This window comes from Nyctereutes procyonoides, unplaced genomic scaffold, assembly GCF_905146905.1.
Source record: "Nyctereutes procyonoides isolate TBG_1078 unplaced genomic scaffold, NYPRO_anot_genome, whole genome shotgun sequence".
NCBI lineage: Eukaryota > Metazoa > Chordata > Mammalia > Carnivora > Canidae > Nyctereutes > Nyctereutes procyonoides.
Genome location: NW_026575159.1, coordinates 28,988,485 through 29,005,000, shown reverse-complemented (window position 1 = coordinate 29,005,000; position 16,516 = coordinate 28,988,485). Strand labels below are relative to the sequence as shown.

The 16,516-nt window shown below is 54.9% G+C and overlaps 1 protein-coding gene across 1 annotated transcript in view; it reads left to right on the top strand.

Annotated features, from left to right (window-relative positions):
* COL22A1 (collagen type XXII alpha 1 chain) overlaps nt 1-12,987 on the top strand; it is a 242,116-nt gene extending 229,129 nt beyond the window's left edge. The window contains exons 58-63 of the mRNA XM_055314212.1: nt 1,255-1,299; nt 3,417-3,596; nt 5,287-5,353; nt 7,449-7,631; nt 10,458-10,535; nt 12,800-12,987. Coding sequence (XP_055170187.1) covers nt 1,255-1,299; nt 3,417-3,596; nt 5,287-5,353; nt 7,449-7,631; nt 10,458-10,535; nt 12,800-12,987 — 741 coding nt within the window. The remainder of the gene's footprint in view (nt 1-1,254; nt 1,300-3,416; nt 3,597-5,286; nt 5,354-7,448; nt 7,632-10,457; nt 10,536-12,799) is intronic.
* The last annotated feature ends 3,529 nt before the right edge of the window (nt 12,988-16,516 follow it).

The window sequence follows — 16,516 nt, the reverse complement described above, 5'->3', positions numbered from 1 at the left end:
AACCTCTTCTGTCCGTGGAGCAGGAGATGGGATGCGAGCCCTGGGCTGACTGCTCCCTGTGGTTTGTGTTTGTGAACTAAGTGCACAGCAGAGCTTGGGTGGACACAGTGCAGCCCGGGGGTGGATAAGCACAGGACCTGCCTTCCAAGTGCTTGTTGTCCAAAGGGAACATGCCCGTCACCTCACCTGGGGACAACGCGAGCTACCTGTCAGCTGGTGCCCAGGGAACCCATGCATGAGGGCAGATGTTTGGCCAGAGGGATTAACCAAAGTTTTGCAAGGGGAGGTGGTAGGGGGGCTGGGGGCAAAGTGGGATAGAGAGGTTCCAGCTGGGGAGGGTCACAGAAGCAAGGAGGGACTATTCTAGCAGTGGGGAACCTCAGGACCGTGTCCCCCTGGCCCCAAAGTGACCGCCCTCCAGAAGGGGTGTGGGGTCCATAGTACCTAGGTGCTGGGTGGTCAGGGAAGGCTTCCTGGAGGGGAAGCCTGAAGGCCACTGGAGATTTATTCCAGACAGAGGGATAGCGATTAGCCAGCTTGGCTGCCACACAATCACCCTGGACTAGGTGCCTGGGAAATAGACATTTCTCCTGGTTCTGGGGGCTGAGAGGTCCAAGATCAAGGTGTCAGCAGGTTGTATGCCATCTTCCCCTCATTACACCAGCGGGCTCCCTGGTCTCTGTGCTCATCTCCCTGTTTCCATCATGGGACCACCCCCATGACCTTACCCGCACCTGCGTCCCCTCTAATGACCCCGCGTGCTAGTAGTCACTCTGGGGGTTATGGCTTCAGCACGTAAACTCAGGGGGCACAGACTCTATGCGGGATGGAGGGAAGTGTGCTGCAGGCAGCAGGAAGGTGAGCTGCAGAGGCCAGGAGGCAGGACAACCTCCTGCTCCCTGCAGCGGGCGGTCACGGAGGTCTTTCAGGTCAGCGGGAGGCCAGGCAGCCCAGGCCTCAGGGGCAGTGAGGGCTTATCAGAGTCCACGTCCTGCAGGGCCTCCTGGGTATGTTCGGGGACAGGGGTCTATCCTGGAAAAAGGCAGAGGAGGAATCCGAAAGGGGCCGGGCAGGGGCTGGTGCCATCGGTCCCGGGTGGGCAGAGGAAGGAAGGATGTGATATCTGCAGTGTCCGGACAGACAGACAGGGGCTCCTGGGGGACCCGATTTCCCCAGCACCCCTTGGGCTTGGCACACGGGGGCGCAGACGGGTGGCCATGGTTCAGTGACCATCGTTCTTTGGACTCTTTGCAGGGCGCCCCTGGGAAGCCCGGAGAGCCAGGACCCAAAGGAGACAGGGTAAGTGGGGGAGGTCGTTCCCGAATGTGACCTTTTCAAGGCGGCACGGGGACTTTGTCCCAGGCAGTCAGTGAGCAACAGCCAAGCCTGACGAAGAATGTGCCACTCCACTGGTCCCTGGAAAATCATTAGCCCACAAAGGGATCCTTGTAGTGAATGTTGTTATTTTTCCTTTTTTTTTTTTTTTTGGATGTTATTTTAAGGAGTAAAATCATTGTAATTACAAATTCAAAGGCAGGCGTTCTGAGACTTTGACAGATTTCCCTCTCTCCCTGTGTGTGACGTGCTCAGCTACCAAAGTGCCAATTTGCCAGGAGCCAGATTTGTCGCTGGAGGTGACAAGGGAACAGATTTTTCCCATAATGAATCGCCTTGGCGCCACACTCAGGAAGCCTTTCTTTACATCTCATTCCTCTGAAAAATAACAGGGGGAGTTTTTTTTTGTTGTTTTTGTTTTTTGTTTTGTTTTGTTTTGGTTTGGTTTGGTGTTTTTTCTTCTTTTTATCCCCCCCCCCAGAAATGCCAGTGTGTGTGTGTGTGTGTGTGTGTGTGTGTGTGCGCGCGCGGGGGGTGGTGGTGATGTTCTCACACTTGTGACAACTGTCACTCGCTTTGGAGGAATTAAACATGCATCCCTCTGTAGGGTCAGCCGTCCCACTGTCACACTGTTGCACCATGTGGATGTCACCGCCACCCCACACCCCACCCCTGCCTGGCTTGTTTCCCATGGACCTGCCGAGAATTTATGTCTGCTTTCTTTGCACGTTGCATGGGTGAAGAACTGGGTTTCTCCTACAGGACGGAGAAGACAGAGCATTGGAAATAGAGGGTGTCAGAGATAGTCGCCCCCACACCCCCTGAAACTCATTCTCTCTCTCCCTCCTTCCTTCCAAGTGACTTGACTCCCATGTGCTATGGCTGTGGGCTCCTGAGGATGGAGCCAGGGAGGGGGGCTGTGTCTGAGAAGCCACTGAGGGGCCCCCACCCCCATGTCACACAGGAGCCCCTGGGAGCTCTGGCTGCCAGGGATGGCTTAAGTTTTGAGTTTTGGCTGGCAGCCAGGGAGCTCAGACCACAAATATGAATCTCTCCTCTAATACCTAATCAATAAGTGGAGAATTGCCTTCTCTCTGTTAAGTGGTTTGGTGGAACGTTGCCAGGGAGCCGTCAGGCTCCGCATTCCTTTGCACTCCTGGGAACATTTGAAATCTGGGACGAGTCCTCCACTGCAAAGTGATATTGAGACATTTAATGAATAGGAAGTGCTGTATCACAGCTGTGATGGGGCCTCAGCATTCAGGAGCACGAAGCACCAGGACCGCCACCGACCCCCCATCACCGACAGATGACAGAGACCCCGTGGAATGCATCACACCTGAGAAATTTAAGTCAGGACTGCTCCTCGGGTCTGGCTAAATTCATTTGAAATTCACTGTACTTTTTGATACCCTTGAGAAAGCGATGCAGATATTTGCAAATTGCAAAATAGTGGGTGCAATGAAAAGCAGGTACTCCTCTACCCGGGTGCCCCTTACACCCCCGGCCCCCTCCCAGGGTCCGTCGCAGGACATTTCCCTTGCGCCCTCCAGGGTCCGTGCATGCAGAACCATGTGGGCGCGTGTGTTATAAATCTGCATCTCCCTTTTGCTCAAGCCCTGGAACACACCAGACTTTGTCCGTTATTTGTTTCTTGTCGAGGCATATGTGTTGGAGCTAGTTTCAGGCCTGTGGTCTTCCCTGTCCTTGGCTCTGGGTCATGGCCATGGCCATGCCCGTTTCCAGCTACCATCTGGCTTCCCCTCCCCTCCCCCCTGTTGCTACCTGCCGGCAAGGGAGTCCTGTGACACCCCGAGCTCACCAATGTGGCCTCCTATTTCCAGACCCACCTTGTTGGTCACACCCCCAGTAACAAATTGGGTGGAGGACTGGATGGGGCTGTGGTTGTCGTGGCTCACAAGTCACTGATCCAGGCCTTCAGAGTCTGGGTCAGAGCTGGGAGAGTCCCAGTCAGTGTCCTCCCATGAGGGCCCACTAACGAGAAGGGAGCTGGAGGTTCCAGCAGGCCTGTGTGCACCTGCCGGTCCTCTTCCCACTGACGTGCTTCTTCCCTCCTCTAGGGAGATCCCGGGAACAGAGGTGACAAAGGACCTCCCGGTGGGAAGGGCCAGCCGGGGGACCCTGGAATCCCTGGTCACAAAGGCCTCACGGGCCTGATGGGCCCCCAAGGACCGCCGGGGGAGAATGGAGTGGCCGGGCCCCCCGGGCCTCCGGGCCAGCCAGGATTTCCGGGACTCAGGGTAAGGATGCTGGTGCTGCCTCCGCCTCGGGGGATGCTGGTGAGGTGCGTGACCTTCAGAGGGACCAGGTTCCAGACCCCCCCTCTGAGCCTGCCCTCCCATATCTGCCCAAAGGGGTAAGGGGACTGACCGTCTCCTGCCAGGTTTGTCCCACTGACTAGATGAGACAGTGTGCATAGCTCGGGCGCACTCCAGAGCAGAGCCCCCTCCCGCCCCCTCCTCTAGTGCAGTCACTCCTCGGGACCAGCGTCTTTGGGCTCTAGAGCTCATCTGTCCCCGGATCCTGCACAGATGGTAACTGAGAACCCGCTTCCCGCGGGACAGCCTGCCCACCCAGGGCTGCTGCCTCTGCCATTCCTCTGTCTGCCCATCTGGGCCACTCACTTTCCCTCTGGGTCTTGCTTTGCCCTGACACCAAAGCATAGGCTTGTTTAGTGTTTTTTCCCCAAACATACTTTATCCTAGTGCCAGAGCTCTTGTTTTACACAAACCTGTAACGTGAGCACACACTGGAGAAGAAAGCAGAGCCTCCCAGGGAAGAAGCGGTGGAGGGGCTGGTTTCCGAGTCCAGGTGACCTCACCTTTCCTCTCAGCAGTGCTGTGGTCCCCTGGGGACTCTCCTGTCTTCGGAGTGCAGGTCCAGGTGATCTCCGATGTCCCTGGCAGCTCTGACGCTCTGGTTTGGTCACTTCTCAGTGGCTGGGTCTGAGGCTCTTGGCCAAGTCCAAGAGGGGGACCGCAGGACATGGGGTGCTTCCATGGCCTCCTGGGTCCTCGCTGAGCTCTCCTAGTCCTGCTGCTGCAGCTAGCGATGGAAGTTCTGGGACGAGCATAAAAGATTGAACAGAAAAGAAAAGACAATAAGAACATGGAATCCATGTCGTGCAAAGGCTGGGTGCCCTGCCAGGTGCTGGGGCTGCAGACAGGAGTGCCGGGAGACCCTCAGGGCTCCTCTAAGAATCCCCTGTTGTGGACGCCTGGGTGGCTCAAGGGTTGAGCATCTGCCTTGGGCTCAGGCCGTGGTCCTGGGGTCCTGGGATCGAGTCCCACGTCGGGCTCCCTGCATGGAGCCTGCTTCTCCCTCTGCCTGTGTCTCTGCCTCTTTTTCTGTGTCTCTCATGAATAAATAAAATCTTAAAAAAAAAAAAAAATCACCTGTCACCACGTGAGCCCAGAGGCATCACTCTGCTTCTCTGGCCCATAGACTCATCAGCTTCTATGAACCAAGCACCAGGATTGTCAGGCACCTGGGTAGGACCAAGGAAACAGAGCAAGGAAAGCCAGACCCTGGGAGCCAGAGCACCCAAGCGGATGGCCAGGGAAATCTAAGAGGAATCCATGGGGAGGCAGCCAGTGAGCTGCCCCAGAAGTGAATAGGACTCTGGCAGGGAGAGACGGGGGCCAGATCTCTCAGGTCCAGTGCTGGGGAAATGGCCTCGCAGGGAGGAGCCCCTACTAGGGAGTGTGATGGGTGTGGAGAGAGGGTGGCCGAGGCCTCCGGTCACCGTAGGGGATGGGAGGATGCTGCCCTTGTGACCAAGGGAGAAGGAGGCGATTCTGGGTGTGATAAGGCTTGGACCAGGAAAAGGTACCATGTGTTGCCTGTACCCCTTCTTTCTGGAGCCATCAGGGGTCTTGAGTGGCCAGAGTCACCAGGGAAAGAAGTAATTCGGCCTTCCCTCCCTTGCAGGGGGAGTCCCCCTCCATGGACACGCTGCGACGGCTCATCCAAGAGGAGCTCGAGAAACAGCTGGAAAGTGAGTAGCTGGACTTGCCTACAGCCTCGGGCACATACGGGCCTCTGGAGAGTCCGGGAAGCAGCCCCTTTCTGGGAAAAGGCTTTGGGAGAGCAGCTCGCGTGTAGAAACTGTGCCAGAAACGTGAGGAACACCGTGCAGGCTCTAGACACACGGACCCCTCTCCAGAGCGGGTCTTTACCTCCGCTTGGAGACCTCTAAGCTAGGGCAGCTCACCATCAACAGAACCCACTTTGCCACCATGAGTCATTTATTCTGTGCATTCAGTCCCCGGGGAGCAGGGATTCATAGTGCTTTCAGGGACCCAGATTCCTTTCAATCCTGCTGTATTGATGATTTATTGTTAAATCCCACGCTGTTGCAGGAGCCTGGTACACAGCAGGTGCTCAGGGAGGGAGCAAGGTCAGAAGTAGCTGTAATGCCAGCACGTGGGGCTTGGCATCCATAGGTCAGGTGGTCTCCTAAGCACCTACAAGGTGATGCATGGAAGCCTCCATGCAGGAGGCTTGCACCCCCAATGATCAGGAGGTGTGCTTGATTGTTAGGAGCAGAGAGGCCAAGTAACTCACCGGAAGTGGAAGATGTGACAAGCGTCTGAGCAGGATTTGTGCGCGGACAGCAAGCCCTGCTCTTACACGCCACCTGCTCCTGAGTGGGAGCTGTCCCCACTCCGCTCCGTGCTGAAAGGTAGTTGGGGAGGAAAGTCATGGACAGTCTATGACAGGGAAGGCCAGACACCCATAACTCTTCAGGACCCAGGTGGACGAAATAGGAGGGCACATTCACTCACATGCTCACATCTCAGAGAGTTATTTGCACCAACCCTATGTCAGACTGAGTTGAGTATAAGGACACAGCGTTGGACAAGATGCCCGCCTCCCCCCCCAGCCCTCTTAGAGTGTCTGGGCCAGCACGGTCCCTCTCCACACCCAGGAGAGCCAAAGACCATTATCTGGAAGAGATGGCAGGGAACTGGGGTTTGGGTGAGGGCGAGGGTCGAAGAAAGGAAAGGAACCAAAGGCTGGGATGGTGGTTGCCACTGGGTGGGTCATGTCCTGAGGCCTCCCGTGTGGGCGTCTCTGAGCTCTGCTTTCTGGGCATCAGAGTTGCCAGTGACAGAAATGACTTCAGCCCTTGGGGAGTTTCTAGCCCAAGAGCAGAGATAAGACCTGTTCTGAAAAAAAGATTCGGATGGAGCATCTGCTGGGTGGGGGCCTTTCTTCCAAACAGCCTTTGAAGAGGAAGCACAGCTCCACGGTAAGGATGAGGAAATTAAGGTTCAAAATGGTTAAACCATTTGTTCATGTCTCAGGCACGCCTGCACCCCACCTGCCACCTCGTGTAGGAAGATGGGAGGTCGATGCTCATGGGAAGCCAATCACCAGGGCACTCAGAAGACCCTGACCCTGCCTTGGTTTCACCAACAATCCCCTGGGGCTTGGGTGACCCTCCAGCCTCTCTGGGCCCAGTCACCTGCGAGAAGTGCTTGGGCCTGCCTGTGTGATGGTCTCCTGGTGGCCATCAGATGGGCACTGTATCCCTTATGTGGTAGAAAGCCATCGCGCCTCCGGGTTTTTAACCAATTCTATAGCCTTAACATTAGACACGTGAGGATCCTTGATGAGCTCACATCCAGCACTTAGTGACTTAGATAAGTCACTGTATCGCTCTGTAAGCCACTAAGTCTCACCCCCTGCCTCAACCTCCCCAGCTGATAGTTATCACAACTCCTCCTGCTGCAGGAGGGACTGTCACTGCCACCAGCCATGCCATGATAGGTGCCAGCAGCGTCCACTGAGCACAGTCTTAATGCCCGTCCTCACACTCCGCCCGGTGGGGCAGGTGGGATCTGATCTAATTGCCTCCATTTGCCAGACAAGGATGTGAAGGCTCAGAGAGGTCAAGGAGCTCCCTGGAGGCCCTGGCCGGCGGGGCTGAGCTCGGTGGGCGCGCTGCCCGTGCTGGGCCGTGGTTGATATCGTCGCTCCTCTGTGCCTCCTACAGTCTCCTGAGGCCCGAGCTGCACAGGGAGCCCCGGCCCTCATTCTGTCCATCTCCCTCCTTCGCGAACATCTCTGTTTTCTCTCCTCCGTAGCCAGACTCGCCTACCTCCTGGCCCAGAGGCCGCCGGCGCACATGAAGTCATCCCAAGGCCGACCCGGGCCCCCGGGGCCCCCGGGAAAAGATGGGCTTCCAGGCCGGGCAGGCCCCATGGGGGAGCCAGGACGGCCTGGGCAGGGGGGTCTGGAAGGACCCTCTGGACCCATGGGTCCCAAAGGTGAGTGAGAACCCAGAGGAGCCACCCGTGGCATGGAGGAGGGCTGGAGGGAGCACCCCCTAGCCAAGTGTGCATAGCTGGTCCCACTCCCTGCCACCAGCTTAGTCTCACTCTGGGTTTTGGCATCAAGTGATGTTTTCATCTGTACTGGAGGTTTTCATACTTGACATTTTTGTACACATACGCTTCCACCAGGAAGAGCGGACCAGCTGCCTCCCACTCACTCCTTGCTCTCCCTGTCGCCCCTGCTCTAGTTGCAGGGGTGGCGCCAGATGCCCCCTTTCCCCTTCCGAGGTGAGGGCTAGCTGAGGAAGAGAGATGTTCTGTCTCTAGGCACGTGGGGTGTTGGACGCCAGCTTTAGAATGCAGCCAAGTGGCTTGGAGCTGCAGCTGGAAGGGCTGCCACCTCTCCAGCTCTCAGGTAGAGGGCTCACCTGGACTGGGCCGCTCTGGGCAACAGCAGATCTCTCCTCCAAAGGGCAGCGCCTGACCCCTTTAGTGATGGAGACAAGCAGGCCAGAGTGCACCCTCTCTGCAGGCAGGCAGGTGGGAAAACAAGAGGGAGGACAAAAGCCAGACTCATCAACCAGATCATGAGCTCCTCTCAGGGGAGAAATGAGCATGGGGTGGGGGAGGAGTGAGTGCAGGGGGAGGAAGGGGTGAGATGGTGGAGTGAGCCTAGGGTGAGTGCAGGTGGGGGAGGGGTGAGCCTGGGGTGAGTGCAGGTGAGGGAGAGATGAGCCTGGGGTGAATGCAGGTGAGGGAGAGATGAGCCTGGAGTGAGTGCAGGTGGGGACAGGTGAGCCTGGGGTGAGTGCAGGTGGGAAGGGGTGAGCCTAGAGTAAGTGCATGTTGGGGAGAGATGAGCCTGGGGTGAGTGTAGGTGGGGGAGGGGTGAGCCTGGGGTGAGTGCAGGTAGGGACAGGTGAGCCTGGGGTGAGTGCAGGTGGGGACAGGTGAGCCTGGGGTGTGTGTAGGTGGGGACAGGTGAGCCTGGGGTACAGAAACACCAGATTTTGGCCACCACTGGAGAGTATGGACATGGATGCCCCTAATATCCTCCTCTTTCCCCTGCTGCTTCCTTACTAATTCTTCATTCATTCATTCATTCCCTATAATGTTTTTCCTACTGAAAATTCTTTTTTGTTGTGCTCAAGTCCTAGCTCTGCTGGTTCATAAAACAAAATAAATGAACTAGCTGTCAACAAGAAAGCATAAAGCATAGGAGACACCAGACTTGGACAGAACTGACTCAGTGTGGCAGTTACAACAATAAATACGAATGGTCTAATGTCTCCATGAACTTGCAAAATTTCAATTTGGATTACAAAAGAAAATGTGTTGCCACAAGGAGATTTCTGGAAACAACAGGTCAAAAAAAAAAAAAGTGATGAAAAAAAAGTTGAGATGGTTTAATCCAATGTGTGTGGTATGAACTCACACATGATCTTGAGTTTCCTCCCTGAGAGAAGGGACCGTCTCTGGAACTTCCGTGTGGTTTTAACTTGCTGTGATGGTACTTAGCACATTCTGCTGTGAATTAGAGTGCTCTTGTGCCCTGTTCCATCTCTTCCTGGATGTGAAGCTTCTTGAGAGTAGACCTGTGGTCGTAACTGCCCACCGGGTCTAGAGGGTTGATTGTCGTCACCCAGGTCCCACCGGTTCAGGTGAAATGATGTGAGAGCCCGGGAAATGCAGGCAAGCATGAGTGGGTGTAGGTTGTCAGGTGTATGCACTTGAGAGAGAACGTGCGGCTGTGTGGACATGTGTGTGTATACACAGGAGGGCTTGTGTGGCTGTGTAGATGTATGTGTATATACACAGGAGAGCGCTTGTGGCCTTGTGGACGTGTGTGTACACATAAGAGGACTCGTGGCTGTGTAGATGTATATGTGTATACAATACACGGGACAGCGCATGTGGCTGTGCAGCTGTGTGTGTGTGTGTGTGTGTGTGTGTATGAGAGAGAGAGAGAGAAACTGTGTGGATCTATGTGTATATATACAAGGGAGAGAGCATGAGGCTGTGTGGACATATGTGTGTCTACACAGGAAAGCACGTGTGGCCTTGTGGATCTGTGTGTGTATACAAAGGAGAGAGCATGTGGCCTTGTGGAGGTGTGTATCTCTACAGAGGAGAGTATGTGTGGCCATGTGGACATGTGTGTGTCTACACAGGAGAGTGCATGTGGCCATGTACACGCATGTGTGTGTACAGGGGAGAGAGCATGTGGCCAGGTGGATGTGTGTGTGTCTACATAGGAGAGAGCGTGTGGCCATGTGGATGTGTGTGTGTGTACCAGGGAGAGAGCGTGTGGACGTGTGTGTATCTACACAGGAGAGTGCGTGTGGCCGTGTGGACGTGTGTGTGTACCGGGGAGAGAACATGTGGCCGTGTGGATGTGTGTCTGTCTGCATGGGAGAGTGCGTGTGGCCGTGCACATCTGGGTGGCCATGTCCGTGTGAGTCTGTGTGTGTATATGAGTGTGCATATATCTTTGTTAATGTGTGTGTGTGAATGTACATGTGTGTGCACATTGGGCTGCGTGCCCCTGGACGGGTGTTGCTGTGTGGCTGTGGCTGAGCACGCTGGCGGGGGCGATGGACGCTGCCGTTTGTTCTGGTGCTCACATGCGTGTACCTGAATCAAGCGCACACTTGAGTGTGAGTGGCTGTGAGTGAGTGTGAACGGGCATCAGCAGCCCAGGCTGAGCGAGCTTGGTGTGGGGGAGGCTCCTGCGCCCCCTCCTGCCCTGCACCTGCTCGGGGCCACCCACGCCCGCCCTCACCCAGGGTCTCCACCACCTAAGGTGTGTCTCTCTCACAGGTGAGCGAGGAGCCAAAGGAGACCCAGGTGCGCCTGGAGTGGGCCTCCGGGGCGAGATGGGCCCGCCTGGCATCCCAGGTAGGGAGAGCACCTGGGGTCCAGGGTGGGCGGCCCTCGGGGTGAGTGGGGAGTCCCCTGCTCCCTAGGGACTGCGGCCAGGGTTGGCTTTGTCTGAGAGGAGCTAGGAGCAGGGATTGGTTCTTCCCGAATCTTTCTAAGATGCCAACTTCTTGACTTGCATAAGAGGAAAACCACCGCAAACCCTAGTAACCTCCTGAGTTGTTGGGGTTTCCCGTGAACCGGTCCTGAGGAAGCCTGGCTGGGAGCAAAACAGGACAGGGCAGCGCAGGGAACTCCTTCCCCTACATGCCGCCTCCTCGGACCCGATGACGTTCGTTTAGGGTGGCGTGACCGAGCCATCCGTCTTTCCCGCTATGCACATGGTGGGGCCCCATTACTATTTCTCAAAAGGCGCGTGGGGCCGTGCTGGCCCGGTGGCCGGGTGGGCTCATGTGGGGGGCTCCCTGGGCCGTGGGGCTTGCAGTCCTGCAACCTGGGCAGGTTGGCCACGTGGGGCCGCCTCGGGGGCACAGCAGTGCGGTGGCCCAAGAGGACGGGTGTGAGTAGAAGGTGGAGGTGAGGGCAGCCCGGTGGTCCAGCAGTTTAGTGCTGCCTCCAACCCGGGGCGTGATCCTGGGGTCCCGGGATCAATTCCCACGTCGGGCTCCCTGCATGGAGCCTACTTCTCCTTCTGCCTGTGTCTCTGCCTCTCTCTGTGTGTGTCTCTCATGAATAAATAACTAAATTTTTTTTTAAAAGAAGAAGGTGGAGGGGACTAGACTGGGGTGTTACCCAAGTCCACCTGGTTGAGGTTCCTGTTTTTATTTAATTCTAGTTTATCTGACCATGTGGGGGCATTTCTGAGTATGAGACCTATGGGTAATTCTAATTTTAGTATTTATATCTTCTTGATTTTCCAAATTTCCAGCCCCAGATTCGTGTTGCTACTCCTATTAGAGAAGACAGCCAGAAATAGATTTTCAAGATTTTTTGACAGCTTGCCTACTTTCTAATAGCTTCTAATATTAAAAATATTTTTTTTATTTTTTAAAGGTCTTATTTTTTTATTATTCTTTTTTAAAAGATTTTATGTATTTATTCCTGAGAGACAGAGACAGAGGCAGAGACACAGGCAGAGGGAGAAGCAGGCTCCCTGTGGGGAGCCCAATGCAAGACTCGATCCCAGGACCCCGGGGTCATGCCCTGAGCCAAAGGCTGATGCTCAACCACTGAGCCACCCGAGTGTCCTCAAGGTTTTATTTTTAAGTAATCTTGACACCCAATGTGGGGCTCAAACCCACATCCCCAAGGTCAAGAGTCATGTGCTCCATTGACCGAGCCAACCAGGTGCCCCACGAATATTTTTAAAATAAGGCAATTCCAAATAAAGATTAAAAGGCAGAACAGAAACCATTTAGAAAGGGGAAATACTTGGATGAGGATGAGGTTTAGGTAGTGACCATACCTCAGTGATTCTCCTCCACAGAAGGAATCAGTGACGCTAAAAAAAAAAAAAAAAAAAAAGGAAACAGTGATGCTGATCGAGGCAGGACCATGGATTAAATCACTACCAAAGCACTCACGAATTTTAGAGTTCGTGAAATGTCTGAAGACCTTTTTAAGAGGTAAAATGTACTTTTTGCTTCTTTTATAGGGAGACTCAGATTTTCTAACATGATGACTCAAGAGGTGATAGGGTTAGCTAAAACACTCAGCGGTGAGCTTCCCAGTGGCCGAAGCAAAAAGGGACATAGATTGATCATATATAAAATCACGATGTTTGCTAAATAGAGGATTAGGAGTTTGCCTATCACTGTAATATTTCTGAGTCTAAATTAGGGACCATCCATCGGACAGTTACTCACATCCTGTTTATATTATCTCTGGCCCCGACTTACGGAATAAGTGAATGTAGTCCAAAAACGCAGTTCACGTTTAACATACAGATACAGCCTAGAAACCACAGACTATTCGGGACACGCTGGACACCGGGTAACGGACGTCATCGGGAATCTCTAGGGACACGTGAATGGGGGCTGATGGTTAATGAGGAGGACTTGGTGCCCCACTCACAATCCAGCTGTGTCTCCTAGAACCGCATGGGAACACGTCCGCCCCGTGTCCCTGCCCCCCCGCCGACCCCTCCTGCTTTCTCCCCGGGGTCCCCTGAGTCCTGCCCCAGTCCAAACAGTGTCCTGCAGAGCAAGATGGCCCTGCTTCCTGGTGTCAGAAGGATCCTGAACCTTCTGTTCTGTTTTTTTTTTTTTTTCTCCTTGGCCCAGGTCAACCCGGGGAACCTGGCTATGCTAAAGACGGGCTCCCTGGGGCTCCCGGCCCTCAAGGGGAGACCGGACCAGCGGGACACCCAGGCCCCCCGGGACCGCCTGGGCCCCCTGGACAGTGCGACCCCTCCCAGTGTGCCTACTTTGCCAGCCTCGCTGCACGGCCCAGTAACGTGAAGGGCCCCTAGAAGATTCCAGAATGCCGGGAGGCCGGCGGTGGATTTCTGAAACTTGAACTCAGAGCCTGATAAGAAGCCAGAGGTCTTGAAACATTGCAGCCGTGTGTGTGTGTGTGTGTTTGTTTTTGTTTTTTTGCTTTTATCATTTGTGTTTGTCTTATTTTCCTGAGAGACCTCCATGTCATTAAAACCAACAGATGCTGCCGGTCGGTCAGATTAATAATAATATTATTATTATTGTTTATTATCGTTATTATTGTTATTATTGTTATTATCTCATATAATAAGGCTCCGACAGTTTCCCCCTCTTGTCCAAAGCTGGGAGAACTTGATCGTGGGGCAGTGGGCTGTTTCTGGGTTCTTCTGACAGCCCCCCTGTGACGTGCAGCTGCCCATTTTAAGGAAACTCTTGGTGCTATGAAACCCCTGACCAGACACTCGCCGGATTTACCTCTTTCCTCAAAAGGAAACTAAGAAGATGAGGCGATGGGTTTCTGTCCTTGGCCAGGCTCAGAGGGCGCCGCTTCCCAGGAGGGACAGGCGAGGCAGGAAGGGAAGGAAGGTGCAGACATGAAGACTGGCCTCAGCTTCCGATGCAGAGCGCAGGTGCAGCGCAGAGAAGCGGTCCTCGGGGAGCACTCAGCCACCTCGCCGCCCCAGGTCTCGGATGCGAAGTCACGGCACTTGAGTTGACACGGCTTCCTGCGATGCTGCGTCCGGCCCGAGACAGAGAGGCTGGTGCGGAGGAAGCGTGTTACCTTGGCTCCTGAGCCTCAGATAGGACTCCTTCTATCTCCTCGCCGCTGGTGTCACTTTAATGGTGAAATAAAGGGGGTCCGACGACCACTGTCGCATTTTCCTGATGGTGGGCAGTTGGCCAGGGTACGGGCCGGGGGCGCTGGGAGCTCTGTGCCTCCAGGATCCTGCCTTGGAAATAAAGTGCATCGAGTATATGTGTGTACCTGACACGCCCGCACAAGCAGGTGCTCAATAAATCTGAGTTTCCTCCTCAGTTTGTGTGATGAGTCCTTCCTTTTTATTTTTTATTTTTTTCCAAGATTTTATTTACTTATTTGAAAGAGAGAAAGCAGGGGGAGAAGCGGAAGGAGAGGGAGAAACAGACTCCCCGCTGAGCAGGGAGCCCGACGTGGGGCTCTCGATCCCAGGACCCCAGGACCTCAGGACCCCAATGTGGGGCTTGATCCCAGCACCCCGAGATCATGACCTGAGCCAGAATCAAGAGTCTGACCCTTAGCCGACTGAACCAGCCAGGTGCCTTTCTTCCTATTTTTTTTTTAAGATTTTATTTATTTATTCATGAGAGACACAGAGAGAATGGCAGGGACACAGGCAGAGGGAGAAGCAGGCTCCATGCAGGGCACCCGATGTGGGACATGATCCCGGGACTCCAGAATCACGCCCTAGGCCGAAGGCAGAAGCTAAACCGCTGAGCCACCCGGGCTGCCCTCTTTTTATTTTTTAAGTGTTTAAATTTTTTAAATGTTCTTTATAGCATTTTATTTATTTATCTAAGAGAGAACATGAGCAACGGGAGACGCAGAGGGAGAAGCAGAGTCCCCACGGAGCAGGGATCCCAGGCCCCCAAGGTCCTGACCGGAGCTGAAGTCAGATGCTCCCCCGACGGAGCCACCCAGGCGCCCCTGATGATTCCTTATCTCCAGCGTCCGTCTGCATGTGAACCCCTTGAGTTCTGGGACAAATGCGTCTCCTCTGGGGAGCCTCAGGCCACGTGTTGAGGCCACTTGCAGACGCGCACGAGGGTGAGCCAGGCCCAGGGCTCTCTGTTTCCATTTGCTCCCCCGGGACAGCTCTGTCTTCTACATTTTTGGCAGAAGCCACCTCCATGTGCACATCCATGCAGGGTCATGGGGGGGCGCGGGGTGCAGCAAGGAGAGGAGGAAGGTTGGTTTCAGTCGGGTGCTGACGTGTGTCCAGAGTGCGGCTGATTCACCAGGGCCTGAGAGAATTTCTCGTTAAGCACGGGGTCAAGTCTTTATTAACTGACTCGTGACTTGATTGATCCATCCCTTCATCTGTCATGCACCCAAGCACAGACTAACATGCCTATGCGTAATCAAACAAGTCCTTTTGGTCACCTCTATGCCACATGCTTCTGATCTGGGGACCGAAAGTGCTGGAAGTCTCCACGTACGGAGCAGTATATTGCCATGATTTTAAAGTAGGCTCTGAAAGCTGCTTTCCTTGGGTTGGTGGGTGCTCATTCTGGGGGTGAATGTGTGTCAGGGTCCGAGGGCCGTCGTTCTGGAATGTTTGGCGACAGGCTCTTTATCCTGACCCCGCATGATGCCCCCTACCATGCGCTGCTCTTTCCTTCTTTAAAAATGCTCCATCGCCGTCCCCTGACTAGCTGTCATGACCCACCAGTGGGTGGGGGCCTAGACTTTGAAAATAGCACTCTGGCCTAGAGGGAGACTGAGGCATAGAGAGAACTTGTCTCAGGCCGCAGAGCCTTGGGGGGAATCCAGTTCTCTGATGCCTTGGACACGTTTTTTTCTCTTCATGTTGCATTTTGCTCTGAATTTTAAGCCGTTCCTCACGTGCATGAAGAAAGAAACTAGAAGGGCTCATACCGCAGGAAGCATGACCTGGTGAGACCAAGGCTTCTTTGATCATTGGGATTCTCAGGCACTCGAGTGGGACCGCGAGAAGAGCCTGGGCATTCCTCTTCTGGAGGCCCTGGGGCCGGGCAGCTCCGTGGTGTGGCTCGGGAGGGCTGTGTCTGCGCGGCAGGAGGAATGCATGCTCTGCCCTGGTGCTTTTCCAGGCACGGGGCCCAATGCATTTCAGGAAACTGAAGCCCGGTTGAGTACTTGCATAGCTGTCCGTTTAGGATACATGAATATTGTAGACGAGGGGAGTGTGCATGTTGGGGGGGCGGGCCTGGTGTGCGCGTGATCTCCCGTCAGCCTTCCCAGGTGGTGCTTCTAAGCCAGGCCCCTCTGTGGGCCCCAGGGCTCTGGAGGGGCCTTGCGAGGATCTGGGAGGACAGAGGGGGACTCCAGCGCCCCTCAACCAGGAAAGCTCTCATTGCCTCAGTGTCTCTGACGTGGGCAGTCCTCGTGGCGGGGCCAGGGTCCCACCTCGGAGTCCCTCACGGTGCTCTGCAAGCTTTGGCCTCCAGGCTCTCCGCGCGTCCAGGAGGCTTTCCTGCCTGGAAGTGCAGGGCGGCCAGTTCCTGCCCAGGGTGACCCTCTGTCCCGGGCTGTGGGAGCACAGAAGGAAGGCCTCCGCCTCCTCGCTCTGGAAGTTTCTTTCTGAGGGACCGCAGCTTGGTTCTCAGACTGTCCCCGGGGCAACAGGACCCGAGTAGCCCCCAGAGGTGATCTACCCAATAACCCATTCTTGGGGCTGTCCCTGCCTTCTCCCTGCCTCTCTGCCCGATAAGCTATCCCTGTGTTCTGGGACCAGGCTCTGCTTTCAAGGAAACCCCACCAAGGCAGGTGTCCGCGGATGACCCCTTGGGAACAGCTCTTCTCCAGACCAGGACGCTGGAGCA